This window comes from Electrophorus electricus, chromosome 9, assembly GCF_013358815.1.
Source record: "Electrophorus electricus isolate fEleEle1 chromosome 9, fEleEle1.pri, whole genome shotgun sequence".
Taxonomy (NCBI): Eukaryota; Metazoa; Chordata; class Actinopteri; order Gymnotiformes; family Gymnotidae; genus Electrophorus; species Electrophorus electricus.
In genome coordinates, this window is record NC_049543.1 from 24,497,902 (window position 1) to 24,524,663 (window position 26,762).

Genomic DNA, 26,762 nt, shown 5'->3' on the forward strand with positions numbered 1-26,762 from the left:
AACCACACTGACAGCTGGCGGCGCGCTGCAGGGCTAGAATAGGTACATGCAGATTCTTCAGCACCAAGTGAACCTGAGTACCAAGTGAACTTAAGAACTAAGACCGTTTTATCCGAAAGCAGCAATGCTGCTCAGATGCACACCGACTGGGCTGATCTTTCATCTGTAGCAAACCCAAGGACAAACTGTGGCGGAGGGGGAAAAGCCTGGAACACAGGAATCAATTACGAACACAACGCAAGATACATGAGCGACTGTTAGAACTAGGATATGTTTGTTTGGCATGTTTTAGGTTGTTTCAGTGTAAGGCCTAGTGGCAGAGGCTACTTCAACTCACATTAAGAACATGTTTTCTGTCATTCTCATTAGTACACAAAATCCAAAAAGCTCATGTGTATTTTGTATGGTGGTCTTCATATTGACCTGCAATGGATCTGCAATACAATTTAAAATGGTAACTTCTGACAGATTTATTGCACATGAGCCTATACACATGCCCTGAATAGCTGTAATCACGGAATAGATACAATCACGGTTAATACTTTCACAATGTCGGAACATGTCTGTATTTGTCTTTGTGGTCATATTTACAGAACACAAAAAGGCAAGCTTGTCCCCAAAAAACCTAACAAAAACGAGTGAACAAGATTAACCATTAAATCAATGTTACCCTTTACAAACCAGTCAAAAAAGAATTACAGCCAGTCTTGTAAAGGCATTGATAGCTTATTAGGATTACAGTCAAACATCCAAACGTTTTAAGCGTTAGTAGCACTTTTCAAGCAGCAAGCACTAAGAAATGTAAATGTTTTCAGTGGAAGAAGCAAAATGCAGTACACTGATTGTATATAGTACCTCTAGATGAAACTAATTCAGAAATAGTACAGAAATAATAGCTCACTGATTTTAACCAGTTGATAAGTAATGGAGCAAATTTTGTTGCATTCTGCATGCTGATAAGGAAGCTATTACTTAAGCCATGCAACTCTTTTTAAAATGCAAAGGATTTAAAGGAATTACCTGCTAAACTGTTCAACTATCAGGATTGGCAGTCTACTACATTTAACTAATAACTAATCTAGATGATGCATTCATGTTTCATTTTTCAATGTTTTCACATGCTTTCATGCAAACAATAAAAACTGATCTCTATACTGTACTATATAATATTAACAAACCTCTTTAAAATGGACGGCAGTTATTTAAACATTTATACACATTTACTGTAAAGTATTTTTAGGTTATCATTCATATATAGCAGAAGATTCTAGGTGAGTGACTACAGTTTCCAGTACAGTTTCCAGAGGAACAGAATGTTTCAGACAGAGATCCTTCATCAGCTGTGCCAGCAAAGTGCTTCCACTTCCCACTTTGCTTGCACTTTGAAGCACTTTGCTTGCACAGCTGATGAAGGACCTCTGTCAGAAATGTTTTCTCTGGAAATGCTATACTTTTACTACAATCTTGAATATATATAGTATATGTGTGTTATCTGTGGAGGCCACAGGTGGATGTCACTTATCTGGAAGAAATCCATCACACTTGACTTTGCTGCACACTTGAATGAGAAATCTTCATGGCTCCCAGACATATTTCTTTTCTCTAGACTGGAGTTCAGAGTCCAGGCATGGGGCTAATCTCCTCAGGCTTCACTAATCAATATCTTAGGCTATGAGGGGACAGTCCTCATCCCCCTGCTCACAGTTATGACTCCCAGCTGTGTTTACCACAACACGTAACTGTAAATGCTAGGGCCATTTCACATAGGTAAAGAAACACAGCTATTGTCTTTTAAAATGCAAGAATTGTGTGCAGTATGGAGCTCTGTGTGTGTGTGTGTGTGTGTGTGTGTATATGCACAGGCATGTGTGTGGGCATGCCAACAGGGATGTATTCCTAATCACAACTGACACTATTGCATTATGAGTAATCTCAAGGTGAGAGCCAGAGGGACTGCACTCTGTGTAATATGTGACAAGCTAGCAAAATCAGAACTCTATATTAATCGTTTTACTGAAAAACAAACAAGGAGTATCGTGATATTAAGCTGTCGTTTGAAATCATTCAAAACGGCACAGTATTAAACACGGGTGACTGAAATAGTAGAAGAGAAGAACTAACCTCAGCCCTCACCATGCTCTGGGACGTACCGTTTTCCTTTTTCTCTACTGCGACAGGAACGCTGAGCTGGAGCGCCACTGGATGGTCTCTTTCATGCTTATGGGGGGGGAGTCCCACTTGGGCACATTTTAGTCTTCATTTTAGCCAATAATTCAAAGTTCCATTTTGAAACTTTCAATGCACGGTGCTGTTGAGCAGCACTTGGAAGCTTTTACAGAGTCTTCATAAACCTATGCCTTCCACAAGTACACAAACCTCAAGTGTCCTCAGAGACTTAATAGTGGGGATTATATTCAATACACTCTGCAGTCCTTGTGAAGTAATTACTGCACAGTTATCTCTAGAGAAGACGGACTGAACCGCAGACGACCATTTATCACGAAAGCCTATTATGAAGGTGGGAATTAGAGTGTTACGGCTACAAGAAATGATGTAGCTCCTGTTAAAACATTCTCAACCAGGTATTTTAACCAAAACAATGGCGAATGATGGATTTTGTTTCATTTCAATTAAAAAAAAAAAATCTGGATATTGAATTCAGAGATTTTTCATTGAATATTTAGTCCATTAGGCTGCTAAACCTTATCTGTCTGGCCCAAAAATTATTTTTTACAGAGCTGTAGATCCTTGCTGGGGAAAAGATTACTCATGCAGTACAGAAACATTTACATTTTTTCACCATGCTTTCACAGATCCAATGCATTTTAATCATGAAATGACACAGACCAGCTATAGTTCCTTTTTGGCCTGAGTGTCCATACTCACCAGATGCAACAGATAACCTTCATCTCTGTCTTTTATAGAAGCTTGATGAAGGTGTACACTGAAATGGAAAAGAAGCACAATGTCCCCTATTTGTCCACCCGAACACAGCATTGTTGCTGAGGGTACCATCCCTGTGGACGTCCCGCGGTCCTTTAGCAGAATTCCTCTTGAGCGTCACTGGGCATGTAGGTGCCTGCTCTGCTCTTGGTGTTATGAGGGCATCCATTGTGATTGGGGTGGCCCACAAGGCTTTTTCGGGTCGGGTCGGTCGGCGGCTCGCTCTGGTCACCCATGGCCACAACGGTGGTCTCTACACGGGACAGCGTGTACATGCTGCCCTGGTGAGTCACGTGCAGGCGGGTGGCCCTCAGTTCTAGCTCCTCGTAGCTTGACAAGCGCACGAAGGGGCACCAGCGGAACGCCCGCTTGAAGCCTGCCCGAAACCTTTAGTGAAGAAGAGCCCGAATAAGAGGAAGTGGGAGGGGCATCAAGGTGACATCATTAAGTCTGGAAAAATTGCCCAGTTAGGTGTAAGACCCAGTTTGTATAAGCCATACTGGGGCTACATAATTTATACGTTACTGATTTCAAGTTTAGGCTTTTTCCCATGTCCCCTTATCCTTTCTTCACTCAATTTCATGTATTTTTTTTTTCCACAACTCATATTTCTGTTGATAGTTTGTTTTTGTCATTTTCCTTACTCTTTAAATTTGATCATTTGTAAGAAACAATGATTTTCATGGGAGACCAACTCAATGTGGTGTACAATTGGTGTAATAAGAAAAATAATTCTTCCAGTACCCACTTGATATTTCAAAGAAACTTGTCAGCCTCTTTCACTAATCTATTTCTGTATCTCCTTGAATAGGCCTTTGAATAGCCATAGTATTTTTGCTATTCCTTAGCTACTTTCAGTGCTCAAAGACTCAACAGGTGCTTTACTTTGGCCAGCATGTTCTTCTGGTCATGCATCTTCTTGGCATAAGAAGATTTTACAGTAGCAGAAATGGTACACAACGGCCAAAAGAATATGTGAGCGTTTTGCATTTTACCTGCTGTTGAGGCAGCAGTAGATGATGGGATTATACATGGTTGAGCTCATGGCCAACCACATGACTGAGAGGTAAACTTGCTGGATGGACTTCCTCTTAACCAGTTGCTTGTTTAGACCCGTGGTCAGGAAGTAGACATGATAAGGCAACCAGCAGATGGCAAAGGTCACGACCACAATAATCATCATCTTCACCACCTGGATGCGAGGGAGGGAAGATGAGATAGAAGAGCTGTCATTTTGCAGGAAGAGGTGACATTTTGTTGGTTCCTTCGTACAATGTGCTGTTGGGAGAATATTCAACACATTCTTAAAGAATGTCTCAGCCAATATTCTTAGAAGGAAGCTTTTTAGCTACCTTTTCTAATGTAGTGTCTTTTTTTCCCATTTAAACATAAATATAAACCAGTGATCAGGATTTGTAATGTAGACATTTTTTAAATTTACTTCATTTACTGTTAGCTTTGTATTTAGTATCTGTATTTATCATTTTGTATTGTTATAATGTACTCGGCAACAATGATGCTTCCCCTATTGGAGGAGGTAAAGTGGCTAAGGAGGTCAAATTGATGAGAGAAAGTATGCCAAAAAGTGTTTCACGCTGAGTTATACAATTTTTAATTTTTTTTTTATTACAATTTTTTTTAATAACAGATCTTTTCAGTGACAACATGAAAGAAACCAACATCTTGGACCCCACCAATAGCATAAATGCTTTTTTTTGGTTTGGTTTGGGTTTTTTTGTGATTGGTTCACTCAGTTGCTTGAACTAAACCAACACGTTTTCCACTAGGGTGCTTTCTTATTACAATTATCATTATCAAGTCTCCAAGCATGAGTATGATCAAAGTCTCCATCCTAATGAAGACACCCAGGGTCTGCCTGAAAATCAGATCCAATCATTGCATGTCACTTCACATTGTGCACACTGTTCCTACTTGCGGATCACTGACAAAATAATCAACACATCTCAATCATTTTGGAACATGGAACAGACACCTTCTAAAGATCTTTTGCCCTAACAGTGACCGCAACAAGTAAGTCTAAAAATAAGGTTGAGATAGCAAATATGGCAACATCAATTCACAATAATGACATACTAGAGGTGTAAAACCACAGGAATTTAAGATGTATGAATTATGCAAATTAAATAAACAAACAAACAAAAAATCTACAAATGCATGTGTTGGCTCTCCAGTGGTAGCTCAGTGTTTGAGGTACTTGACTAGTAATCAGAAGGTTGCCAGTTCAAGCCCCACCACAGCCAGGTTGCCACTGTTAGCCTCTGAGCAATGCGCTTATCCCTTGATTGCTTAAATTGTGTTCAGAAATGCAAGTTGCTTTGAATAAAACTGTCGGCTTGAAATAAAATGATTTAAGGCAACTACTATGCATAAACACATTTGTTTTGTTTTAGGCACATCTATTTATCTTGCTGATGCACAGCTGTAGATTACTGTAAGATAGAGGAAGTGAAATGACATGTTGATTATGCACAGTGAAGGAGCATTGACACACTTATGTGAAGCTGGGCCACTCTAATCAAACTGCTGCAGAGAGCCCACGAGAGTACAAATGACAAATATGATGAAACAAATAAACAAAACACTATATAACTTTTTTTTACATTTTGAATACAATTACCTGATTTTGAAAAGGTTAAAATCATTGTGCAACTGACAAAAAAAGCTAGAAAAAGTTATGAACGCATACGGACGCACAATCCAGAAGCTTCAGAAAAAGTAATGAAAATGTGAACCTAGGAATTACCAGGAAAAGACCAAAGAACAGGGGAATGGCAATCAAGAGAAATGGAGGAATTTCTGTTGTCCACTTCCAAGTGGTCCTTGGTGCAGTGAGTGATCATGAGACCCATAACTGCACCCTCACCCACCCCCACTCGAGGAGAAACTTCTCTTTCACAGTTTCCTTCTGATTGGAAGGGTTTCCAATCTCACTGCACTAATGGAGATGATTACATTCCTCATGCTTCCCCAGCCTGTGCCATGGGCAAGAACATGGATCTAGCTGAGTCTTCCTTAGTATGGAAATCTGTGGCAGACCTCACACCTGCCGGCACAGAGCAGAGCACAGCACACTGTACCAGGAGCTACTCATCAACAGACAAGCAGTGGGAGCTCAGTAAATAGGTCTGGGATAAGATGGGTTTGTTCAGACAATTTAATAGTCTAGATGAAACATGACTCTGTGTTTAGGAAAAATGAAATAAAATCTGCCAAAAGGCAGAAATGGATGTAAAACAGATCATTTGCAATGGTGGTCACTCTGGGAGCTTTTCTTCATACCAACCACTATTGTTAGTTCGCTGTTAGTGCACGTCCTAGCTATAGTGCTAGCTCACTTCCTTTCCAGAAACCCTTCCCCGGGGGGAAATGTCTCTGTGTAAAATGCACAACATGGTAAAACCAGGAAGATTAGACACTCAACTGCCTGAATGGAAGTAAATTAAGTAAATCCCTGTGTACAAACTCCAGTTTTATCAACATCAATCATCAGGTAATTGTTTTGCCACGAATCTTCATAACATGCCCATTCTGTAAAGTGCCATGATGTATCTATTTGCAAAAAGCAAGATTTTGTAAAGATGAGTAATGTAGGGAATTTTGTGACAGTTAATTCGCAATTTGTTCTACAACACAGTTATGTTTTATGACACACCCTCAAAATACCAGGATGTCTAGTATTGTAAATTATCTAGCTAGCTATCCAATGTTGTGTATCTGGAAGTAAACATAGATGTAATAGATAGCTAGATAGTTGGCTGTATTAGCTGGTGTTTTGGGCAGAGAAAGTGGATTTATTTACAAGAGTTAGATATGTGGCTAGTGAACAGTTCTTTTGACTTGGTTCAGCTAGCTTGAAGAGGATTTCTGTGCAGGTTATTCCATAGTGTCATGGGAGGCCGGTCCACTCATAAAAGAGATCATTCCACTTCCCAACCTCGCTCCCAATCCCTGGAGTATAAATTGGGCGCACCTGCCCTCGCTAATGGTGTGTCTATTTAAAATCCACAGCCGAAAACAGCACTGCACATTGGCGGACAATCCAGCAGCAGTGTCCACTGCGCTGCCTTCGAGACGATGACCACCTTGTGTGTATTTCGTGCATCAGTTACCTTATTATCTATGGATAATAAAATGCACTTCCCCACAACCCTGCCTCTCGCTTTCTCTGAGCCACCGGCATCACACATGTAGTCTCTACCAGAGATTTCCTATGTCCCTAGCGAAGGGTTTGAACATCTTAGCTGATGTCGTGGTCTGTTATCATTGGTCTAAAATTTACATGGCCTGATATGATTGGCTTAACTGGGTGTTACACTTTCCCGAGTGCTCAATAGCAAAGCCAACTCCTCTTGCATCAGAATATCTGTGTCCTAGCTACATGCTACAACCGGTTAATATTGAATGAGTGTGTCAAAAGACATGCCTACATGCCTACATGCCTCCAGTTGCTGCCATGTGGTTGACTTATTAGATATTTGTGTTAACGTACAGTTGAACAGGTGTAAGCCAACATCTTAGCTGGGCTCTGGAGTAGCAGTTGTCAGATTTAAGAGTTACTGTGCCAAAATAATGCCGCCATACATAAATGAAGCAAAAACAAGACAAAGAACAAAGGGAGATTTTTCTGCAAATAAAATATGATGATAATGTATTGCAAATAATGTTGAATCATGGGACTTCCTTGCGTGCACAATACTCCTCACTGAATGTATCCAACTTGATTAAACTGCTTAAAATTGTGCCTTCTGCGTGATAGAAAAAACACGAATTAGCCTCAATACAAAATGTTACAGAATGGTAAGAAATTTTAATTTCCTTTTCAGAGTGCTAAAAAAGTGGCAATCACTTCTAAAAATCCACATAAAAAGCACCCCAGTTGCTGTATTTAAATCCGTTAGGGTCCATTTCACTTGGGTGTCTCTACACTGGTGACGAGAGGCACCGGGTCTCTGAGCCTGTCTCTGATGCCATGTCAAAGCACACGGTAGTTGCTGAAGGGAGCTTAAACATGCATCTGTATGCAAAATGAAGGACAGCCAGACAGCCAGTCACAGAAGAACATGGCTGCAGCTGAAGATCCCACATGACAGGGTGGGACGGCGTCTCCGCTAAAGCCATTTCTAAACCTCACTTTGGGGCGTTATGCTTCATTTATTCAATTATTTCACATTTGTAAATTATTCAAAGCCAGCTATGAGAAGGCGCTGGCTCTGTGCTGCTGCTTAGATGGAATTGCCCAAGCCTCTTTGCTACCCTGGGGAGGTTGAACTCATGTGGTGTGGATATTAACTCAGTTCTTATAGAACTAAACATGACTAATCATTGTTGACACCAGGCATTTGGCACCAGGGTCCAAACTAATCTTTTCAAGACATTACTCAGACTGCAGTCCTCAGTCGATAGGACAGGACGGCAACTGGTTCTTCCTAGGCAGGGGATGATGGGGATCGTCTTTAATGAGAGAAACAACAAAATGTGCCAAGGTTTTTTCTCTCATCTCACCTGACTAAAACATTTCGGCACATTTCTACAGTTTTATGCCATGCACTTATGGCCCATAAAAGAATTTGATTTGATACGTTTGATTGATATGATATGCTGTCTTACATCAGCATTTGTTCATTAAGGGGAAAGGTTGTGGGTTTGGACCCCCCGATCACTTGTGGATCACCTGGATCACTTGTGGAAGGTTTGTGGTGGAGATGGAGTGTATAGCCTGTATATGTCAATATGGAAAATGCTAAGCATTTTTAAGTGTCCATGTTTGATACAGTAGCTCACAGTCTGGATAAATCACAAGTCACACTTTACTTATATATTACATTGATATGTTTAATTCTGTTTACATGGCTTCATCACAATAGTGACAGCATATGCTAGGCTGCTTTCAGGCACAGATAAAAAAACATTGCACAGTTTTAGCATTGGGCAAATGAAAACTTAACTTGTATAGCACAGACAAGCGCCTCAGACAAAAAAGTATTAAAAGTGTTAAATATGGTAAAAGTGAAAAGCAGAATGAATTTGGTTTGGTCTGTTGGCTGTTTTGGTACTTATTTTCTTTGATGTATTGTGGGGAGTTCAGTAAATTTGTCTTTTACTGTTGTCACGCCCTTGCCAGCAACTCCATTTCCCAGAATCCTTAGCCACACGCCACACCCTCTGTCTCCTCCGTCTCCTCCACCAGATCTAGTTCACCTTCCAATTAATCACCCTCACTTGCTTCCCAGTTCACCTCATCAGCTCTGTATATATACCTCAGTCGCCGGCTCGGTCTTTGTGAACTGTTGCCTTCTGTTTAGTCTTCTCAGTACTGGTTTCCCGTTTCGTTACTCTTGTTTAATCCAACTGTATCTCTTTAAAACTATCCTTTTGCCTGCAGATTTTTTTTTTTACTGTATTGTTAATATACCCTTTTGCCAGTTTTATGACCTACACATGACTCTGGTCTCTTGGGCCAGTTTGATAACTATACTATAAGAGAGCTGGAAAATGCTTATTTACAATTGGTCAGGCAAAAAATAAATCAAACAAATGCAAACTAAGCACGAAAAAGCATGTGATTTAGTCATGTCTTCCACCACTGATGGGTTGTCTTTTCTGAGAAGTAAAATGGAAATAAATCGCTTTAGTGGTGCGAGGGGAATGAGCTCGCGGAAAGCAGAGAGGAGGTGGAGGGATTCAAAAGGCCAAGCATGCCAGAGGCAATGCATTACGGCGCACTGATTTGTTCATTTCTCCAGAATGGCTTCCACTGTGCTTATTTATATCAAATGAAGCGAGCGAGAAACGACTCAGATGGGGGGGATATATTCTGACTCTCCCTCGCACAGCGGGGATTGAGTTGATTACATATGTTGATTATACTGAATCTTCTTCTTTAACATTTCACTGGCAGTTGAAAGTGATGGACAGCACACTCTAAAAAGGCTTGACTGGGATGCATTGCCTATATAGTGTTATGATTCCAATTTAATAAACCATGGATAAGATGAATTGTGGTTCAATAGGGAGTAAGAATGTGAGTTGGGAATGTTTTTGAGGGACCAGGCCCCTGACAACTTTTATTTCTTGTACTTTAGAGCTTTAAAATTACAGAAACAAAGCTTTTAAGGAAAACGAATAAAAGGTTGTCAGTGACAAATTATTTTCTTTCTCTAGACGGCTGGTCTCTAATTTCTAAAACTAATTTCTGTAATAATGTAGCTATATGTTTTGATTAACATGGAAATGTGAACATTACTGGCTTGTGTAGTCAATGTTATTAAAAAGTCTTTAAAATATAGCAATTATCTTGCTATAGCATACTGTGGGGAAGCTTCCATTTCAAAAAAATGTTTTACTTTGGTACATATTCAGTTCCTTGACAAGAATTCACACACACACACGTGGTTTCATGCTTGTAATTCAGAATCTTGTTCTCTTGTCTAAATTATCATATTAACAAGATTAAAATATTTACTGAGCACATTTTGAATGAAAATGACAAAAGAACACAAGACCAGGAAACAAAAACTGCTATTAAACTTTCAGAGATGTGCTCTGAATACAAATGTAGAGCTTAATTTTCTTAAAGTATATAATGGATATTGAATTATGCAGTTCCAAAAGCCTCCAGCCTTCTTCCAGCAAGTGCCCAACAAATAATTTATGCTTTGCATCATTGTCTGAGAAGCGCTGAACATTTCTGACAGGGAACCTAGGCTAATTTCATGAGAAGAGAGCATGAGGGAGACAGATGGCTTCACATGTGTGCATGTGAGTATACATATGCATGAAGGAATGTTAGACACAGGTGGGGAGTGATGATGATGATGCATCTTCCCTCCGATCGGGCCAATCAGAGATCTGCGAACATTCATTAAACTCTGCCCCAGGTGAGATGACGAGGAGTCTGCAGGTTTGACTTGCCGGCTGAGCTTACTAATCCTCACCCTTTAAAGAAAAGCTCCAATAGCTCAATGGCGTTCCTGAGCCTCACATTAGCCCTCTCATTGAACTTTTACATAGTGAAGTGAGCACCTCCTTTGGTAATCCCTGAAGCAATCAGACATCTTAACTAAGGCTTCGTTACAATGATACTGGAATGTCATGGACAAGCTAAAGAGAGCTAAAGCTTGTTGGAAATGTCGGAATGTGTGCTACGTGCTATGCCCAAAGGAGCAGGCCTTGGATATTGATTAAGCCATTATGAGTAAATGGGACCATTTTTTTCCATCAAAAATGGATTGTACGGATGCTATCAGTATTTTTACTTCGTAAAGCAAAGTAGTGCTTGTTAAACCGAACTATAAACTACTGAAAGAGTCAGCTGGCAATGTCTAAATATGGACATGCTCATTCAAACAAATATCAGTGTCAAATAAGGTGAGGAATCTGTACATTAAACAGATCTAATATCAAAAAGCATGTTTTAGAAAATGCTGATATCCTCATGTTTTCCAGTACATTTACTACAACCATGTTCAGCCATATTTTAATACAATCACAAATGAAACTTGACATTTTTTAGCTTGTTGTTCATGTTCCTGCTCATTTTATGTGCTGTTCACATCAGTATTAGTTATTCAAAAGGTCAATTAGTTATTCAAAAGTAGAATGACTTCTGCCTCCAAGATGACTTTTAATTTCTGTCTGTATCTCTAAGGATAAGGAAAGGACAGGGGAAAAATAATAGTAGAATCAATGAATCGTCTTCACAGTCCAATTACATCACAAATCCGAAGTCCTTCCATGCATTATTCCAGGCCTGAATGTCATGTTACACTCAAATATGTCACACGATCTTTAAGGCTTTAAACACTGTCCCTTCGTCATCTCAACAGAGACAACAGATAAAGTGGAGATGGACAGGCACCCACTCCCTTCACTCCACTATCCATTTTCATCTTTATGCACTACAAGGACCTCTAATCATATTGCGTAGACCTGTCTCCTGCTGTAATTAGGATGGATTTCAAAGGCTGTGGAAGGTGTTCGTCCTTCTGAGTCCTCTTAATTATCCTTGAGGTAGAAAAGAGATGGGGTAGTTGGCCCTTCAGAACACGCTCTTGCCTCTGTCGTTACTTCACCCCCCCCCCCCCCCCCCCGCATGCAGGCACACACACACACACACACACACACACACAACCAGACACAGCCAGACACATGCATTTAAGTTCCCAATTAGCTCTTAATAGAGCGAAAGAATACGGTGCAGAGCACAGAATGAAGTGAGGAGCTCCAGCAATTCTACCAAGTGTGATGAAAGGCCTTAGTTTAGCAGCCTGAAAGCCCTGAGTGGCAGCTGGGCTGGAGTGGAGTGCAGTATATGCAAAACAGAGGGCATATTGCAACCGCCAAGGATTTATTACCTCGGCAATACCAACACCACCACCACCACCCATCCCCTCTACCAAGGTTTTATTACCTCGGCAATACCAACACCACCACCACCACCCATCCCCTCTACCAAGGTTTTATTACCTCGGCAATACCAACACCACCACCACCACCCATCCCCTCTACCAAGGATTTATTACCTCGGCAATACCAACACCACCACCACCACCCATCCCCTCTACCAAGGATTTATTACCTCGGCAATACCAACGCCACCACCACCACCCATCCCCTCTACCAAGGATTTATTACCTCGGCAATACCAACGCCACCACCACCACCCATCCCCTCTACCAAGGATTTATTACCTCAGCCACACCGACATCACCACTCAAGCCAAGTTAGGGACATCCAGCAACAACCGCCAGACAATACCCATGGGCGTGGATTCATCACGGGTGCTGGACAGATGCCCGGAAGCTGACCTACGCTACTCAAAAGGGTCTGTGAACACAATAAGTCAGCTATGGCTCTCGCCAAAATGTGGGTGGTCAGAGAGGTTTGACCAGCCTGTGAAGCAGCACGGTTTCTCCAAAGTAATGAAACTGAGAGATTCCAAATGACTCAAATGCCTACTCTCAGAAACAAACTCCCCCACCCAACTGTGAAGGATTTAAAAACAGCTGTTAAAGTATCTAAAAGCACATCAGTTCCACTTAAAGGAACATCTGGCTGCAAGTTCATGCTTAAAAAGAACTGACAGCTATATAGTTAAACATTACTTGGCAGTTAATGTACCATGAGTGATGCATGGTTCCTTTCTCATATCATAACTCTGTTTTTGGCTTTGAATTTTTAAAGTACAGTTAGCAACAGTGGTCCTGGAGACAGACAGACACACACCTACACACACACACACAGCAGGCTGTAGCCACAGGAAGTGGTGTATCTAGAGAGTGGTTGCAGGTAGGGAATGGCTTGGGTAATAAATGACTGAACTGCAAGAATGAATTGGAATTCTAATGACTCTATAAAATTTTAATTACTGTTTTCCTTTTGTATGTACCTGTTTCTCTCACACACACAGACAAACACACAGACAAACACAATAACTACCTTTGATAGCGGTTGTTTCTATAAATTTGCTATTTATATAATTTCATTATAAAGCAGAAACTGCAGACAAGTAATTTCAGATGTCTGTACCTTTTCCCCTCCACATTTTCCCCCAGTATCCTGTTTTCCTGCTCTGTTTTTGTTTCTGTCGGTCCTCCCATGTGCTTCTGTTTACTTCCTAGCAGTGAGTGCGTTTTACGTGCTAGCCCCACCTGTGTTCACTCCGTCCTCGTCATCTCAGTCCGAGTCATTATTGACCTCAACTTTGCGTATTTGCCTTGTCTGCTGTGTATGTATACCCTTGATTCCTGCGATCTGTGTGAAGTATTGTTTTGCCATACTGTTTCTCCTATAACTGCTGTTCCTATCTGCTGTGTTTGCCATGTTCTTTTATTTGCTATCCCTGGTTTTTGAACCGTCTCATAGCCTTTTGTTTTAGGATCGCCCCTTCCATCATGTTTGGTCACTGAATAACTGGAGCAGCAATAAGTTACTCAAACATTTTATGAGTGCAGCCTGCTCCTTTGCTCACATTGGTACACCCACAAAATCAAAATAATTAAATATTATTTTGAATTTATGGCTGTGAAAGTGTGAGCAAAGAAGCAGGCTGCACTCGTAAAATGTTACTATTTGAAAGCTCAGTAGAGATGAGGTGAAGTGTTAAAAAAAATGAATTCATTTTCACAGTATCTGTCCATTGGTTCATTCCTCCCTTCTTCTTTTTCTTCTCCCCCTTACCTGTTAGTCTTAAAGAATTTGTCATGCAAGCTGCATAACGGCAACACGTAAGGAATGCAGGTAAGTAATCTTTAGACGGGGTCACACTTCTTTCCGTGATGCTCTGCTGGTTGCTCGGATTCTGAGCAGATGTGGAGCAGGTCTTTTTAGGGGCCATCTTACGATCTTTTTTGGCCAAGATATAGCAGGCATGGTAAGAATGAGTTTTACAAAACGTAGTGTAATGGCATGCAGAACAGCAGGGCATGTGGGGATACTTATGACAGATCATAGTTCAATGTGCAAGGCCTAACGAGACGGTGTAACAACACGGCCTAACAAGATGCAGGGGTTTTGTTTGCAGAGTTTCAGTAGGGAGAACGTCACTTTTAGAAATGATTGACCATTTAATAATGTACTGTGAAACCTCAGGCAAACAAATCAGCCAGTGTTCAAGCTCAACAGAAAGAAAAGAGGTTCTCAGAGGTCCCAATTTATAGGAATGCAAGCTTACATTCAGTATAGCCTGAACTATGCATGTCAGCAGATATCACAGGTTCGTCCATATTTGTCAGTATCTCCATAATGATAATTAGCAATATGTTGAGACAGACTGTGGAATGGACAAACTTGAATGTTGTTTTTTAATGAAATAAGTTTTGATTTTTGCTTAAGCCTTGCTATGCAGATCAGTTTTGAAATACCATTGATGTAAACTGGCTCCAAACAATATAACTAACGGTGAACTGATCTAAGACATCAAAGGCAGCTGTGTGTACCTTCCTCTTGGCTCGTAGCTGCCCGTGATAGTTGTCTGATGAGTCTCCCGGGATCTCCCCGCCCCACAGCGTCACACCCACAATGGTGTAGGTGATGCCCATCACCACTAGGGGCAGCATGTAGACCAACACCATCACTATGATATGATACCTGCCGGACAAAATGGGAATTAGTAATCAGGGAGTGAAGAAGTGTGAAAGTGTAACCCTAACAATTTGTAAATTGTATGGAGGGAATCCGTCACCGGGGCTATAAATATAAACTGCAGGTTACAAGTGGTTCAAACAATTTCTTTTATTAGGCAGCCAGGTTTTGACAGGTTAGCATGACTAGACCATCCTAGCTTGTCCTATACTTTTAAAAAGGTTTTCGCTAGGCAATCTCTGTATATAGACCTTAATTGTCTGGAGACAAATTAGTTTTCCTCTAACAAAAATAAATAAATAAATGAAACAATGCTTTTAGGTGATCTCTCCCTAAGTATAAACACAAATCAAATTCTAAGATTAAAAACTCACATCTAAATGGGTTTGTTTTACAGTAGGCAAAAGTTAGCAGATATAGATGGGTATGGGGCACTAGATGGTGTTTGGAGATGTTATCAAACACAACGTACAGAGTGTAGACAGATGATGTACTGTTGAAAACTTGCTACTGTCAGGTAAAGTGTTTAGCATGGAAACAGCTACAGAGTTTGGAATAACAATGCAATCCAAAATGTATAATGTATATTCTTACTTTGCTCTCTATGAGCATGCACAGGTGAAATGGTTCATTTTAAAGAAATGATTCAATACGGTATTTTAATGTTTAATACTGAATCTGAAACATTCTCACACGAATGGGTCCTCGCTGGGTTGAGGCCACGCCACAAAGCATAGCGTCCTCTTGGGTAACTTTTTAATGGTAGAGAACAAGCAGAGTGGGAAGGCGAGCGCCACAGCCAGCACCCAGATACACACGATGACCACTTTAGTAGCCGTAGCTGATAAATGAGGCTTCAGTGGGTGAATAATGGCCATGTACCTACACAGAGAGAAAGGAGTAGATTAGAATCCCAAGAAAATGTTCCCATACCTGTACAATGAAAAGGCAACATTTGCACACTGCATTTTATGCTTTGTGGTAGTGGGGGGGCATATACCAGGGGCATGTGTGAAGCAGAGGGATGGCCCAGGTAAACCTGCAGATCATTAAAATTGGTTGCACCTGTGTGCAGTTAACCACAGCCTACTTCAGGCTACTTCTGTTTCAGTAGGTTGCCAGAGCCAGCGAGAGAGGGTTCCCAAGACATAGAGTGATAATGAAGCTGAAAAGCATCGATGGTATGCAAATTCTTAAGTTTAAAAGAATAATAACGCGAGCTCTGCATTTCCCCTGCCTGCCTGTTTCTTTACCTGGACCCAGAAAAATTGTTTACATTTGTTTTCCGCTCTAAGGCCAACGACGACTGGACAGAGGTTCAAGTCTAGAAGAGTGAAGAGTCACAAAAAGAACAGGGTACCTAAATTAAAAAATCGGTACAAATGATCATCACCGGCTCCCAGTTGAAAAAAAAATCTTGGGTGCTCAAGATTAACAAATTCATTCTATAAGGACAATGACAGCTCAATTTGATCCTATATAGGTTAAAGGGGTATTTGATTGATCTGTATTATATTTGTCTGTACAAACGTTTTGAAGAACTGGCATAAACCAGTCATGGACAGAGGAACAGCAGGGGCTTCCAGGGTGGGGATTCCCTAACAATAGCATTCAAGTGTCAAAAAGGACCGATTTTAGCCCCTAAAACCTAGTCCTGTAAAAACAGTGAGGAATTCATAGCATACACGTGTTTGGTATATTCCATATTCCACTGGAAACCAGATGGCACGACATTGTGGGGATTTCTCATATACCCCTTATCACTAATGACATAAGCCTGTCTTTTCCTCAGGGGACTTATGTAGACAGTGGACAGCCTGTTAGGCAGTCAGTTATTTTTCTAGGGCAGACAAGTTTATCTGAAGGGAAATGGCACCAGAGCACTTTGAGTGACTCTGCATAGCCAGGGAGGGGATTTGTTCTATGCATATGTAATCACGACCAACATACAAAATCATACATTTGCTTCTTGCCTAATTTCTAATGAAATGACTTCTAATGAAATTAGTTTTTTTTTTTTTTTTTTTTTTTTAAACTTGACTCTCAAGTAAGTTTGAGGCCCCTCTCACATGAAAGTGATTGCTAAGGCGAATAACACAATTACATGACATCAAAGCCTTTCGAAAACCCAATCTCCAGTATCCATGAAGCTTTCTGGGTAAATTCATCATCCTTTGCAAACAGGGCACCTAACATTTGTTTTAAGACTCCCGAGGTTCAAAGCCTCTGAATGGATGCACATTATTTGACCAGACAGCAACACACAGCACCTGACATGTGGCGTTCCATACAGAATATCTGGAAAATGAGCCATATTATCGTGGAAAAGAACCCGAACACCATCTCTGTCAAAAAGACTAAGCATTAACTGAACAGAACGCGGAGTCCGGGCAAGTGTTCTCACCGCCAATCTGATTCACGCTTGTTCTCTCTCACCATACTTGTGTTAACGGGCTGAAGGCAAACACAAAGCCAATGGTTTTGTCTGCCCAGCAACATACAACAGATCCCTTACATGCCTATAATGTGATTGTAAAAATTGGCTACCCTAAAAAGTGTGTGTGTGTGTGTGTGTGTGTGTGTGTGTGTGTGTGTGTGTAGGTAGGTAGGTATGTGAATTACTAACTGTATGCCTGCATGTCCAGTGATGGATGGTGCTCTGTCCTGGTTGTTCTCCCCTCCGTGCACTCGATCCAGTCTCCCAGGGGGCTGTGATTTCAGATTGAGATTACACCATGCGCAATTGGCAGTCACTTCTCGCCCGTGTGTTGACTGGATGTAAAAGTGACATGTAGTGTGTTGATTGTGAAGCATCCTTGGGTACTGAGATAGGCACTATATAAGTGCAACTTCATATCATATCATATCTCTTGTCCACATGTGGCATGCCTTTCAATGTAGTAGCACCTCAACACTGGACCCTTCCAAGCATCCAAAACATCTGATCTATTTCAGTCTTCAAATCACAGTCTAAAAACCTTCCACTTCTCTTTGTTCTTTCCATCTCATTCTGCTGTTTTCTAGTGTATCCTTGTTATACTGTTGTCTTACGTTCTGTATCTAGTGGGTTCTATATGTCTACTGTTTCAGGGTTTTTTTTTATTTTTGTTTTATTGTCCATACATGTTCTGTGATTGAATCTGTAAAGTGATGCTGAGCTTGGGAAATGTGATTATATATATCTAAAATGTGGTTGTGGTGGTGAAACCTCATTTAAATTCATGTCATCTCTCACTTATTGATGTAGCTTCTTGAAAATCCTGCACGCCATTCAGGATTTCTTAAAGGGGACATATTATGAAAAACTCACTTGTTCAGTGTTTATGCACAAATGTTTGGTCATCATGAGTGCCTACCAACCCACAAACTGTGAAATAAGTCAACCCAGTGTTGTTGTGGGCTGTCTGTTAGAAAACATGTTAAAACAAGCTGTTCAGAATGCGTAATCTGAAAAAGTGATGGTGAGGTCATCACCAATCTGATTCACGTCAAGGGAAGACATTAGAATTATATCACCCCAAATCAGAGTATCTCCACCCATGACTTGACAACTACCTTTGCGAAGGTGCACCTTTTTACCTTCTTGCATGTACCAGACCTGCTATCATCGTTTGAGCTGCTCTCTCGGGAGCTGCTCTGCTGTTTGCTGCACAGGCCAGCACAAAATACCACAATGGCCCCCAGCCACAAAAGGCAGAAGAGCCGATAGGAAAAAGTTAATTTTGATGGCTGTCCCAGCTATAGTAGTCAAAATCCTGTGTGTGCTAAGCACTTTGTCTGATGGTTTTTCCAACCTGGGTCACTATATGCCCAGGATTGGAAACAAAACTTTATCTAAAAGAGGGATTAGTTCCCAGACCAAAAATGTAACGTGCACACTTGCTTGAATTGAACTTTTCCTTAATGACCATGTGGTGCTCATTTTTGAGTCTAATACTGTGCACTATAGCGTGTATATAGCATGTGCTGAAATGTGCTGAAATCTGTGCGGAAAGAGCCATTAATTATACACTGTTTTTTTGCAGGTGTGTTGCATTGACACCCATTTGGTGTTCTATAGCTAACTGGAGTTGTTAAAGGGGGAAAAAGCTCCTTGACTTTGTCACAATGTTGCACTAACCTTGAAAACTGAATAAGGTTTTAAAGTAATTTCCGTATGATATATTCTACACGATCACGTTTCATGAATGTGGTAAATGGAAGACAGAATTTAAGGGTAGACTCTCGTATGCTCTTCCAGAGATCGGGAGAAAGTTTGAACTGCTTAAAACATATTACGATACTAAAGACTTCTGACCGTGTGCATTGAGGGAGCACAATCTGGGGGACAGCCATTTCCATGCGATATGAGACACAAACCACTCAGAGGCGTGCCAACCACACGCAGCTGTCTCAGTGGCAGTGGCTAATGCTAATTGAGTGCACCATTTAATTCCACTGGCTTGTACCTGGGTGTCAGGGAAGTTGTCCAGTTCCTGCATAAATGTCAGTGAAAATCGCAAGCAGCTGAACTGGTGCTGTCAGCAAAGCAGACCCCCAAAAACCTCATGCCACGGAACATTTCAGTCAGCCGGCCCTTGCGCAAGAGCCGGATTATTCTACATCTCCGCCAAAGCTTGTTTGTTTGGCACCATTCCCCCCCCCCCCCCCCTTTTATTTTGGTTTGTTTGCTTGTCTGTGCTTCTTGGCTGTAACTCAGGGTGGCGTTCTGGGTGGTCTGAGGTAGACGGTGGGCTCAGGACGTGGCGGACAGAAATGAGCTCTTTGCTTCAGCAGCCCTGCTGTGCTTCTGTGAAAAAAAGGCGCCCACTTCTATGAAACCTCAGTTCTATGAAATTCAGTCAGAAAAAGCCATTGCTCATGGAAAGAGATGGTTTGCCTTTTCCCATCACTCATCCATCGTAAATATCTGAAGTATTCAGTAATTACACTTGTGCTCATTAGATTTGCCATCAATAGACCATTCAGGTATATCCGATTGTACTATGCGCTGCTCATCTGATTAAAGTGCTCTGTACCGTTCCCAATAAGGTTTACTTAAGTGCCCCTATTGACACACACTCACACCAAGAGCCCTTAAAAGGTATTAAACCACCCATGCTGGCAAAGTTCACGACAAGGTTATTGATCAAGTCTAAAAGGCCACCATTTCATACTGCAATGTTGTAGTTTTTTTTTCCAGCAGACATGAGTGAGGCTGTTGGGTATCAAATGTGCTGCTGGTTGTCAAAATGAAAGCTATTTTATATATATATATATATAATGTGTGTGTGTGTGTGTGTGTGTGTGTGTGTGTGTGTGTGTGTGTGTGTGTGTGTGTGTGTGTGTGTGAGGAGAAGGGGACTTTACCCAGACTGCAGATCAGCCCCATTGTGTGTCTGGAGCTACTAAAAGATCAGAGCCAATTGTTTTCCTCTCCTGTGCAGCAGAGCTTGGACAGATCTTGGTGCCTATTCACCCATAACCTCAGCACTAGAGCAGATCCTAAACACGGCGCCTGTAGGCAGAGTGTGAGCTCTTATTGGAGACCCAGACTAATTCACGTCCTGTGATAGCTACAGATGTGTGATTTGATAGGAATCGGTCTGCGGAGAGAGAGGCACTGGACACACTCTCCCTCTCACCATCAATTTTTCCATTTTCATCTCCATGCCACCATTGCCATTTCAGCAATCTGCTCTCACTGAGTCCCCTTCTCTCTCTCTTTAACATCTCTCTTAAATTGACAAGATGATCGTATTTGTTAAATCAGTATTTAAGCACAGAATGAAAAGTGCTCATGGCACGTTGCTTCCCCCAGGATCTCCTATGCCAAATTACTAAAGATAATGAACATATTTAACGGCCTTGAAATGGTACAGTATGACAGCAGCCAGCAGATTTAATAATAGCAGCCAGCAGATTTAATAATAATGCTGATCCTTATGTAAGCCCTCAAATTAATCATATCTCATACACAACTTGTTGCTACTCAGAAGTTTATATAAAGAGAAGTATAAGACACAAACCAGTGATAAGCCCCAGGAAAAGAGGATCCAGTTTACAGTTTGTTAAAACATAGGCTACATGTCTGAGAAGACAATGAATGTGCACCAGGGTTGTGGAAAGAGGAAAAACCGCTCATGAGCTGCAGCGCACCCCCGCTTCTGTGAAACATGGTACCAGAGGAATGTTTGACTGCCAGTGGCACTGGACTCATGTTATGCTTTTTATTTCTACCAAAGGTATGGCAGCTGGTGTGGTAACAGGGTGAACTAATGAGTGCTGAAGAAGCATGTTATCTGCATCTTATCATCTGATCTAAATGCCTTCTGTTTCAGAACTCAGCGGATGCCACTAATCCTTCCGGTACGGAGCCAAAACAACAAAAATGATCACTGATTTATTTTAGACTTGCACTGGAAATAAAGAGTTCTGCGGTGAAAAATGAATGAATGCTTCTCTTGTTTTCTGCCCTGGAGATATTGTAAATAAGTTATTACAGCCAGCTGATGGAAGCTCGCAACAGTTTCAATATGTGTAAATGTGGAGAAGCCCTCGGCTCCATCATAAGTATTTTTACATCTGCGCTAAGCACTTTCTCAGTACAGAGAATTTAACTGCAGGCAATACTGAATGAAATACATATTATAAATACATACTAAGTGCCCTTTAAAAATGCATGTTTTCAGTTTTTCCAAAAAGGTTTGGAAGGCTTTATATGATGCCTACATAAAATACTCTCAAATACATTTCATTTGTATAAGCAGAGATCAATGTGCAATAAAAATGTAATTGGTATTGCGAACCTTCTGTTAACCTACTGCTGATCCTCGTAGTCTAAGGAAAATCGTTTAGGTACAACGGTGCGCGCACGCACCCACACTCAGGCACACGTCTTTACCTGTCGACAGCGATCGCAGTCATGGAATAAATGCTTGCAAACACAGAAGTCACGGGGAAAAAGTTGTGAAATTTGCAGTATGATTCCCCAAAGTACCAGTCGCCGTGCGTCGCATAAACAAAATTAATCAAAGTATTGAAGGCGGCCATGGACGCGTCCGAAAATGCCAAATTGAGTAAGAAGTAATTGGTCACGGTGCGCATTCGCTTGTGCGCCAGAATGATCCACATTACGATCAAATTACCGAAGACCGCGACCGCCAAGATGGAGCTGTAGGCAACAGACCAGAGTGCGACACGCCAAGGCGGCTGGACAAACTGGTTCGTAAAGTTCCCAGTGAGATTAGATCCGTTTTGCGGCTGCGCCATTGCAGATATGTTCGCTGTTCGTGCCTGTCGGCTCACACTGACCAGGCGCGTTGGCTCCAATCCCTGACACACGCGTAAAAGTAACTACAATTTTTTTAAAATAATAATAATTGCACGTGGCTGTGACTTGCAGTATTATCAGCGGAGCGTTAATGTTCTTTAGCGAAGAGTTTTAATGTCCATCCTAAAACTCCGGAGGCGTAAAGAGTCGCTCCACTCTCCTGTTGAGCGAATCACACAGGCGCGTGCTGAGCGATGCACACTGCAGGGTGCCGCTGTAACTCGTGTTATTGGGAGAAAGAGGAGTCGATTGATTACAAAATACTGGCAAGGATAAATGGGATTGGACATGGTGTGGGGGGATTTAATCATTAAGTGCATTGTTTAGAGACTAGAATGTTCTAAACTGCAACAACAATAATAATCATAATGATGATAAATGTATATCAGTCATTTATCCATCTTCACACTCGTCATGCAAAATGAATGAGCTTAAGTGCCAAAAAAAAAAAAAAAGAAAAAAAAAAAGCTGGAAGTCCTTTGAAGATTCACTAGAGACTCAAATCAGCCTTCTGGAACCTCCTGGAAGAAAGCTATTTTTATGCACATCTTAAGGTCATTTATATGCATTGCACTGCATCTCAGCATTGAAGTAGCTGGAACACGTATGTTTCATGACTCAACAGCATCTCCTGCTCTCTCCAGGCATCAGCCAGCTTGTTACAGACAGGTTCGTTTAGGCACATCAGACAAGGTATGCATCACACCAATGTCCTTTGTGTGCTGCTGTCTATTGGTACTGGTATTGTCAATAACTTATTATGTGTGTGTGTGTGAGAGAGAGAGAGAGAGAGAGAGAGAGAGAGAGAATCCAAATATTTAGGTTGTGCAACAGATAAAATTAAATTAATCAAATTTAGTATTATGTTGGCAACCCATACTTTTAGTATTCTAAATGTATGGGTTGTTTTTGTATTCTGTTATGTTCTCAGATACGATGTTTGTCCATAGATGCTGAAGCTCTAACAATAGCTTGGTATTTCCCAGTACATTATCTTTCCCCGTAACAGAACCGGTGTGACACAGCGACTTGAAAAGAAGGCTTTCTAATGGCATATTCTTCATATGTCTCTACCTCAAAGCGAGTGGCGCTCACTGATGTTCCTGGCACACATTCTTGAATGCTTGGCAAAACCTTAAGGGGAATTCAAATTGCACCTGCAGATAATGGTTCTCACTCTAGTGTTAACATGGTCTCTCTCACAGAGAAAAGAAAGTCCAAAAGTCTTTCTCCTTTTTTTCTTCTACAATAGTGGCACTGGTCTGTCATAAATGTAATCACTGTTCTGATTGAAGTCTTGGTATAAATAACTATGTATACGAGGGTGTACTTTAAAGGCTGCGAAAGGCGATTAGGGGCACCAGACCCCATTCCATTTCAAATAGTGTAATTAGGAGGCAGAAGTGCTTCTACCCTGGTTTAGAAAAAGCATGCATTAAGAATTTCACAGTGTCTGGGGTTATCATGAGCCCTGGATTGTACATGTGCTCTAGGTTTTCAGTAGGGAGGAGACTGAGAAACAGTTCTTGATAAAGTTGCAATCAGCTGCATTAATAATGTTATCTGCAACATTATGTGCACAGTAAAAGCTTTTGGCAGCATTCTTCTGGTGCAAGCCTTGGTTCCTGAGGCACCAGGAGGACTGGTTGCAGTGACCTTAGCACAAGTTCTTTTGCATTTATTGATCTCTGTATAACACAAAAGACAATTCACCCATCTAGACCCCCCCCCCCCCGGAGCATGAGATGCTGTGGTCAACGTGGAAGAAGGAACTTGGCAGGTTAAGATGGTGGGGAAAAATGCTTTATTATAAAATCACACAGTGAGACAGCCATATTATTTCAGGTAGAAATGTAAGTGTTTTTCCTCCACAACAGGGGTAGATACAGGATGTATAAATACAGGAGGTATTTCTGTTTGAGATTGGGAATTCAGTTAGTCACCAAACACACAATGTCATTCATTTGTATTTATTCTGTCCTCTAAGCAAACAGTTGGGTGCTTATAGAATTCTGACCCAAAATCTTGTATTGGGGAATGCATTATATTACTGTACTTAAATATTAATGCACAATTTTACATGGCTACAAATTATATGTGGGTTTTATGCCTAATTGGTAAATTAATTTAATATCCAATTAACCTAAGATAAACTATCATAACTCAGAAGTTCACCGGTGAAAGTATGACATGAAAGGGCATGGCTGTTGTGCTTCCAGTCATTTCGTGTGACTCATCATATTCTGCATTGCAAATGAAGCATGTTGCATGTTCTTCCAGATAAGAGGTCTGCTGTCTCGTGAAACCGCTTAAAATTGCTAATTAGCATGATAAGGGGATGCATTTTATTTGATCAATATGTAATGCAAAACCTATACTGAGACAGCTATTACAGAGGTGTGCAAATACATCACAAAGACTAATAGGAACAGGGATTAAATCTGGCAAGACAAAAGTACTTGGGATTAACTGTAATGTTGATTTTGTATTGAAGTCTAAACATTTAACTTGTGCTTTGCAAAAATGGAACAAAATACACCTTGAAAGAGCCTTAATGAGCAATTACTCCTTAAGTGCATTATCTGAAGACTTTTTTTTACTAATCCAAGCTTTTCTGTTTAAAGGGGAAGATTTATGTTGTGTCCCTGAAAGTTTGAGAACTCTGTGGGTTACTATTTACATAAAGGAAAATAAGAAGTGCCAAATACAAATGACAGCAAATGCTTTGAACTATAGTTGAGCAAACATTTATTATTTAACTGTATGATGAAAAAGAGAGAAAAGACACAATGGTACACAAACACACATGACCCCCCCCCCCCACACACACACACACACACACAATGAGAGACACGTTTGTCATCATTCCATTTCTACAATCCAATGTAATAATTTCAGGTAGATTGAACACTGCTGTAGATATTTGTATAACTCCCTAATACACTGATCAGACATGGAAACACAACAGACATTAACCAGGCTTTGGAGACAGGAATGAGCATAAACGATTTATTATAAGAGCGCTAATCAAAAGCCAGGCATGAGTTAATGATCCAAATACCAGGAGAAGCAGTCTATACAAGAAACCAAACATAACGGGCCACAAAACCGCAAAGATGGTAACCAATAAACAAAACCGCACACAGAGAAACCAGCAGAGGAGAAGCTACTCAGTGTGCATGCACAAGACATGGCAGTACTTTGCAATGAGAAAAGAGAATTGGGCAGACTAAATAGGTGAGTGTAATGAGGAACAGGTAAGTACAGTTGATAATCAACAGAAGCTGAACGGAGAAGAGAGCTGTGATTGGTGGATCAGAGTGACAGACGGGCAGCTGAAAGGTGGAGAATGGGGAACGTAGTCTGTAGTCATGATCATGGGCTCACTGATCCACACAGGGGAGCAAATGCTAGCCTCTCTAGTCGGATCCCATCGAAGAGCTACTATAACCTAAAAGTTAATGCTGGCTGTGTCAGATAGGTGGCACCAGGGAGGACTATCCATTGAGGCCTCACCTTGCAATTTAAGGAACCTGCTGCTAATGTCTTGGTATCAGATACCTCAGGACACCTTCAGAGCTCTTGTGGAATCAATACTGTGACAGGTCAGAGCTGAATATACATTCTAACAGAGCTGTATGTACACACAAAGAAAATCCAGTCTAGAGCTTAACATGTCTAGAATTGAAAAACGTTTGAGTGATCTTTTTGGAAAGGAATAGGGGATCTGTTTTGATTTTTCATGGTGTGGCAGATTTTGTGGAGAGATCAAAGCTGACTGTAATAGTAAATTGTTGAGTTTTTGTTCAGTGCACAAAATCACACCAGCACAGCTTTAAATCCCTGTAAAAAGTCCAAAATAATTAGTTTTAATTTAGAAGTTTATTAAAATTATGAATACTAACTTATTTATTACCCACTATGAACAATAATCCATTGCAATAGATATCCAGTGACAAAATATAGAGGAACAATGACAGATGTGCAAATGCATTTCAGTTGCACAGTGGCTAAATTTGTGACTTCTTCACATTTGTTATATATATAAATAAAATCATCCAGTGTCAGAATCACCGTGGCCTTCTGTGATACCCACAGAAGTTCCATCCTCCATCCTCCATCCTTCCTTCATGCGTACATAGCTCTGATACACAGTGTGGTCTGGACTCCTGTTGCAGTCTGACACACTAAAAGGTATGTCACGTGTGAAATAAAAGGTACAAGTGCCAAGGTGTGTGTGTTAAGGTCAACATTCCCACCACAATTGTAATTCAATGAAGGCCATAGTTCATTCTCAGAGCTTCTCAGTCCTTCAGAGTTGGTTCGAATCTACACTGATTAAATGGTGGTTTGATTCTGCTGAAAGTGTTCTGGGAGTGAAAGCCTTTGTGTAAATAGTGTTACT

The 26,762-nt window shown here is 40.9% G+C and overlaps 1 protein-coding gene across 1 annotated transcript; it reads right to left on the reverse strand.

Annotated features, from left to right (window-relative positions):
- Nucleotides 1–454: 454 nt before the first annotated feature.
- Nucleotides 455–22,296, reverse strand: tacr3a (tachykinin receptor 3a). Its single transcript, XM_027021845.2, has 5 exons — nt 21,929–22,296; nt 15,739–15,927; nt 14,901–15,051; nt 3,939–4,135; nt 455–3,330 (listed from the first exon to the last, which is right to left on the reverse strand). Exons 1-5 carry the CDS (start codon nt 22,294–22,296, stop codon nt 3,039–3,041), a joined length of 1,197 nt encoding a protein of 398 aa, XP_026877646.2. The 3' UTR covers nt 455–3,038.
- Nucleotides 22,297–26,762: the final 4,466 nt, after the last annotated feature.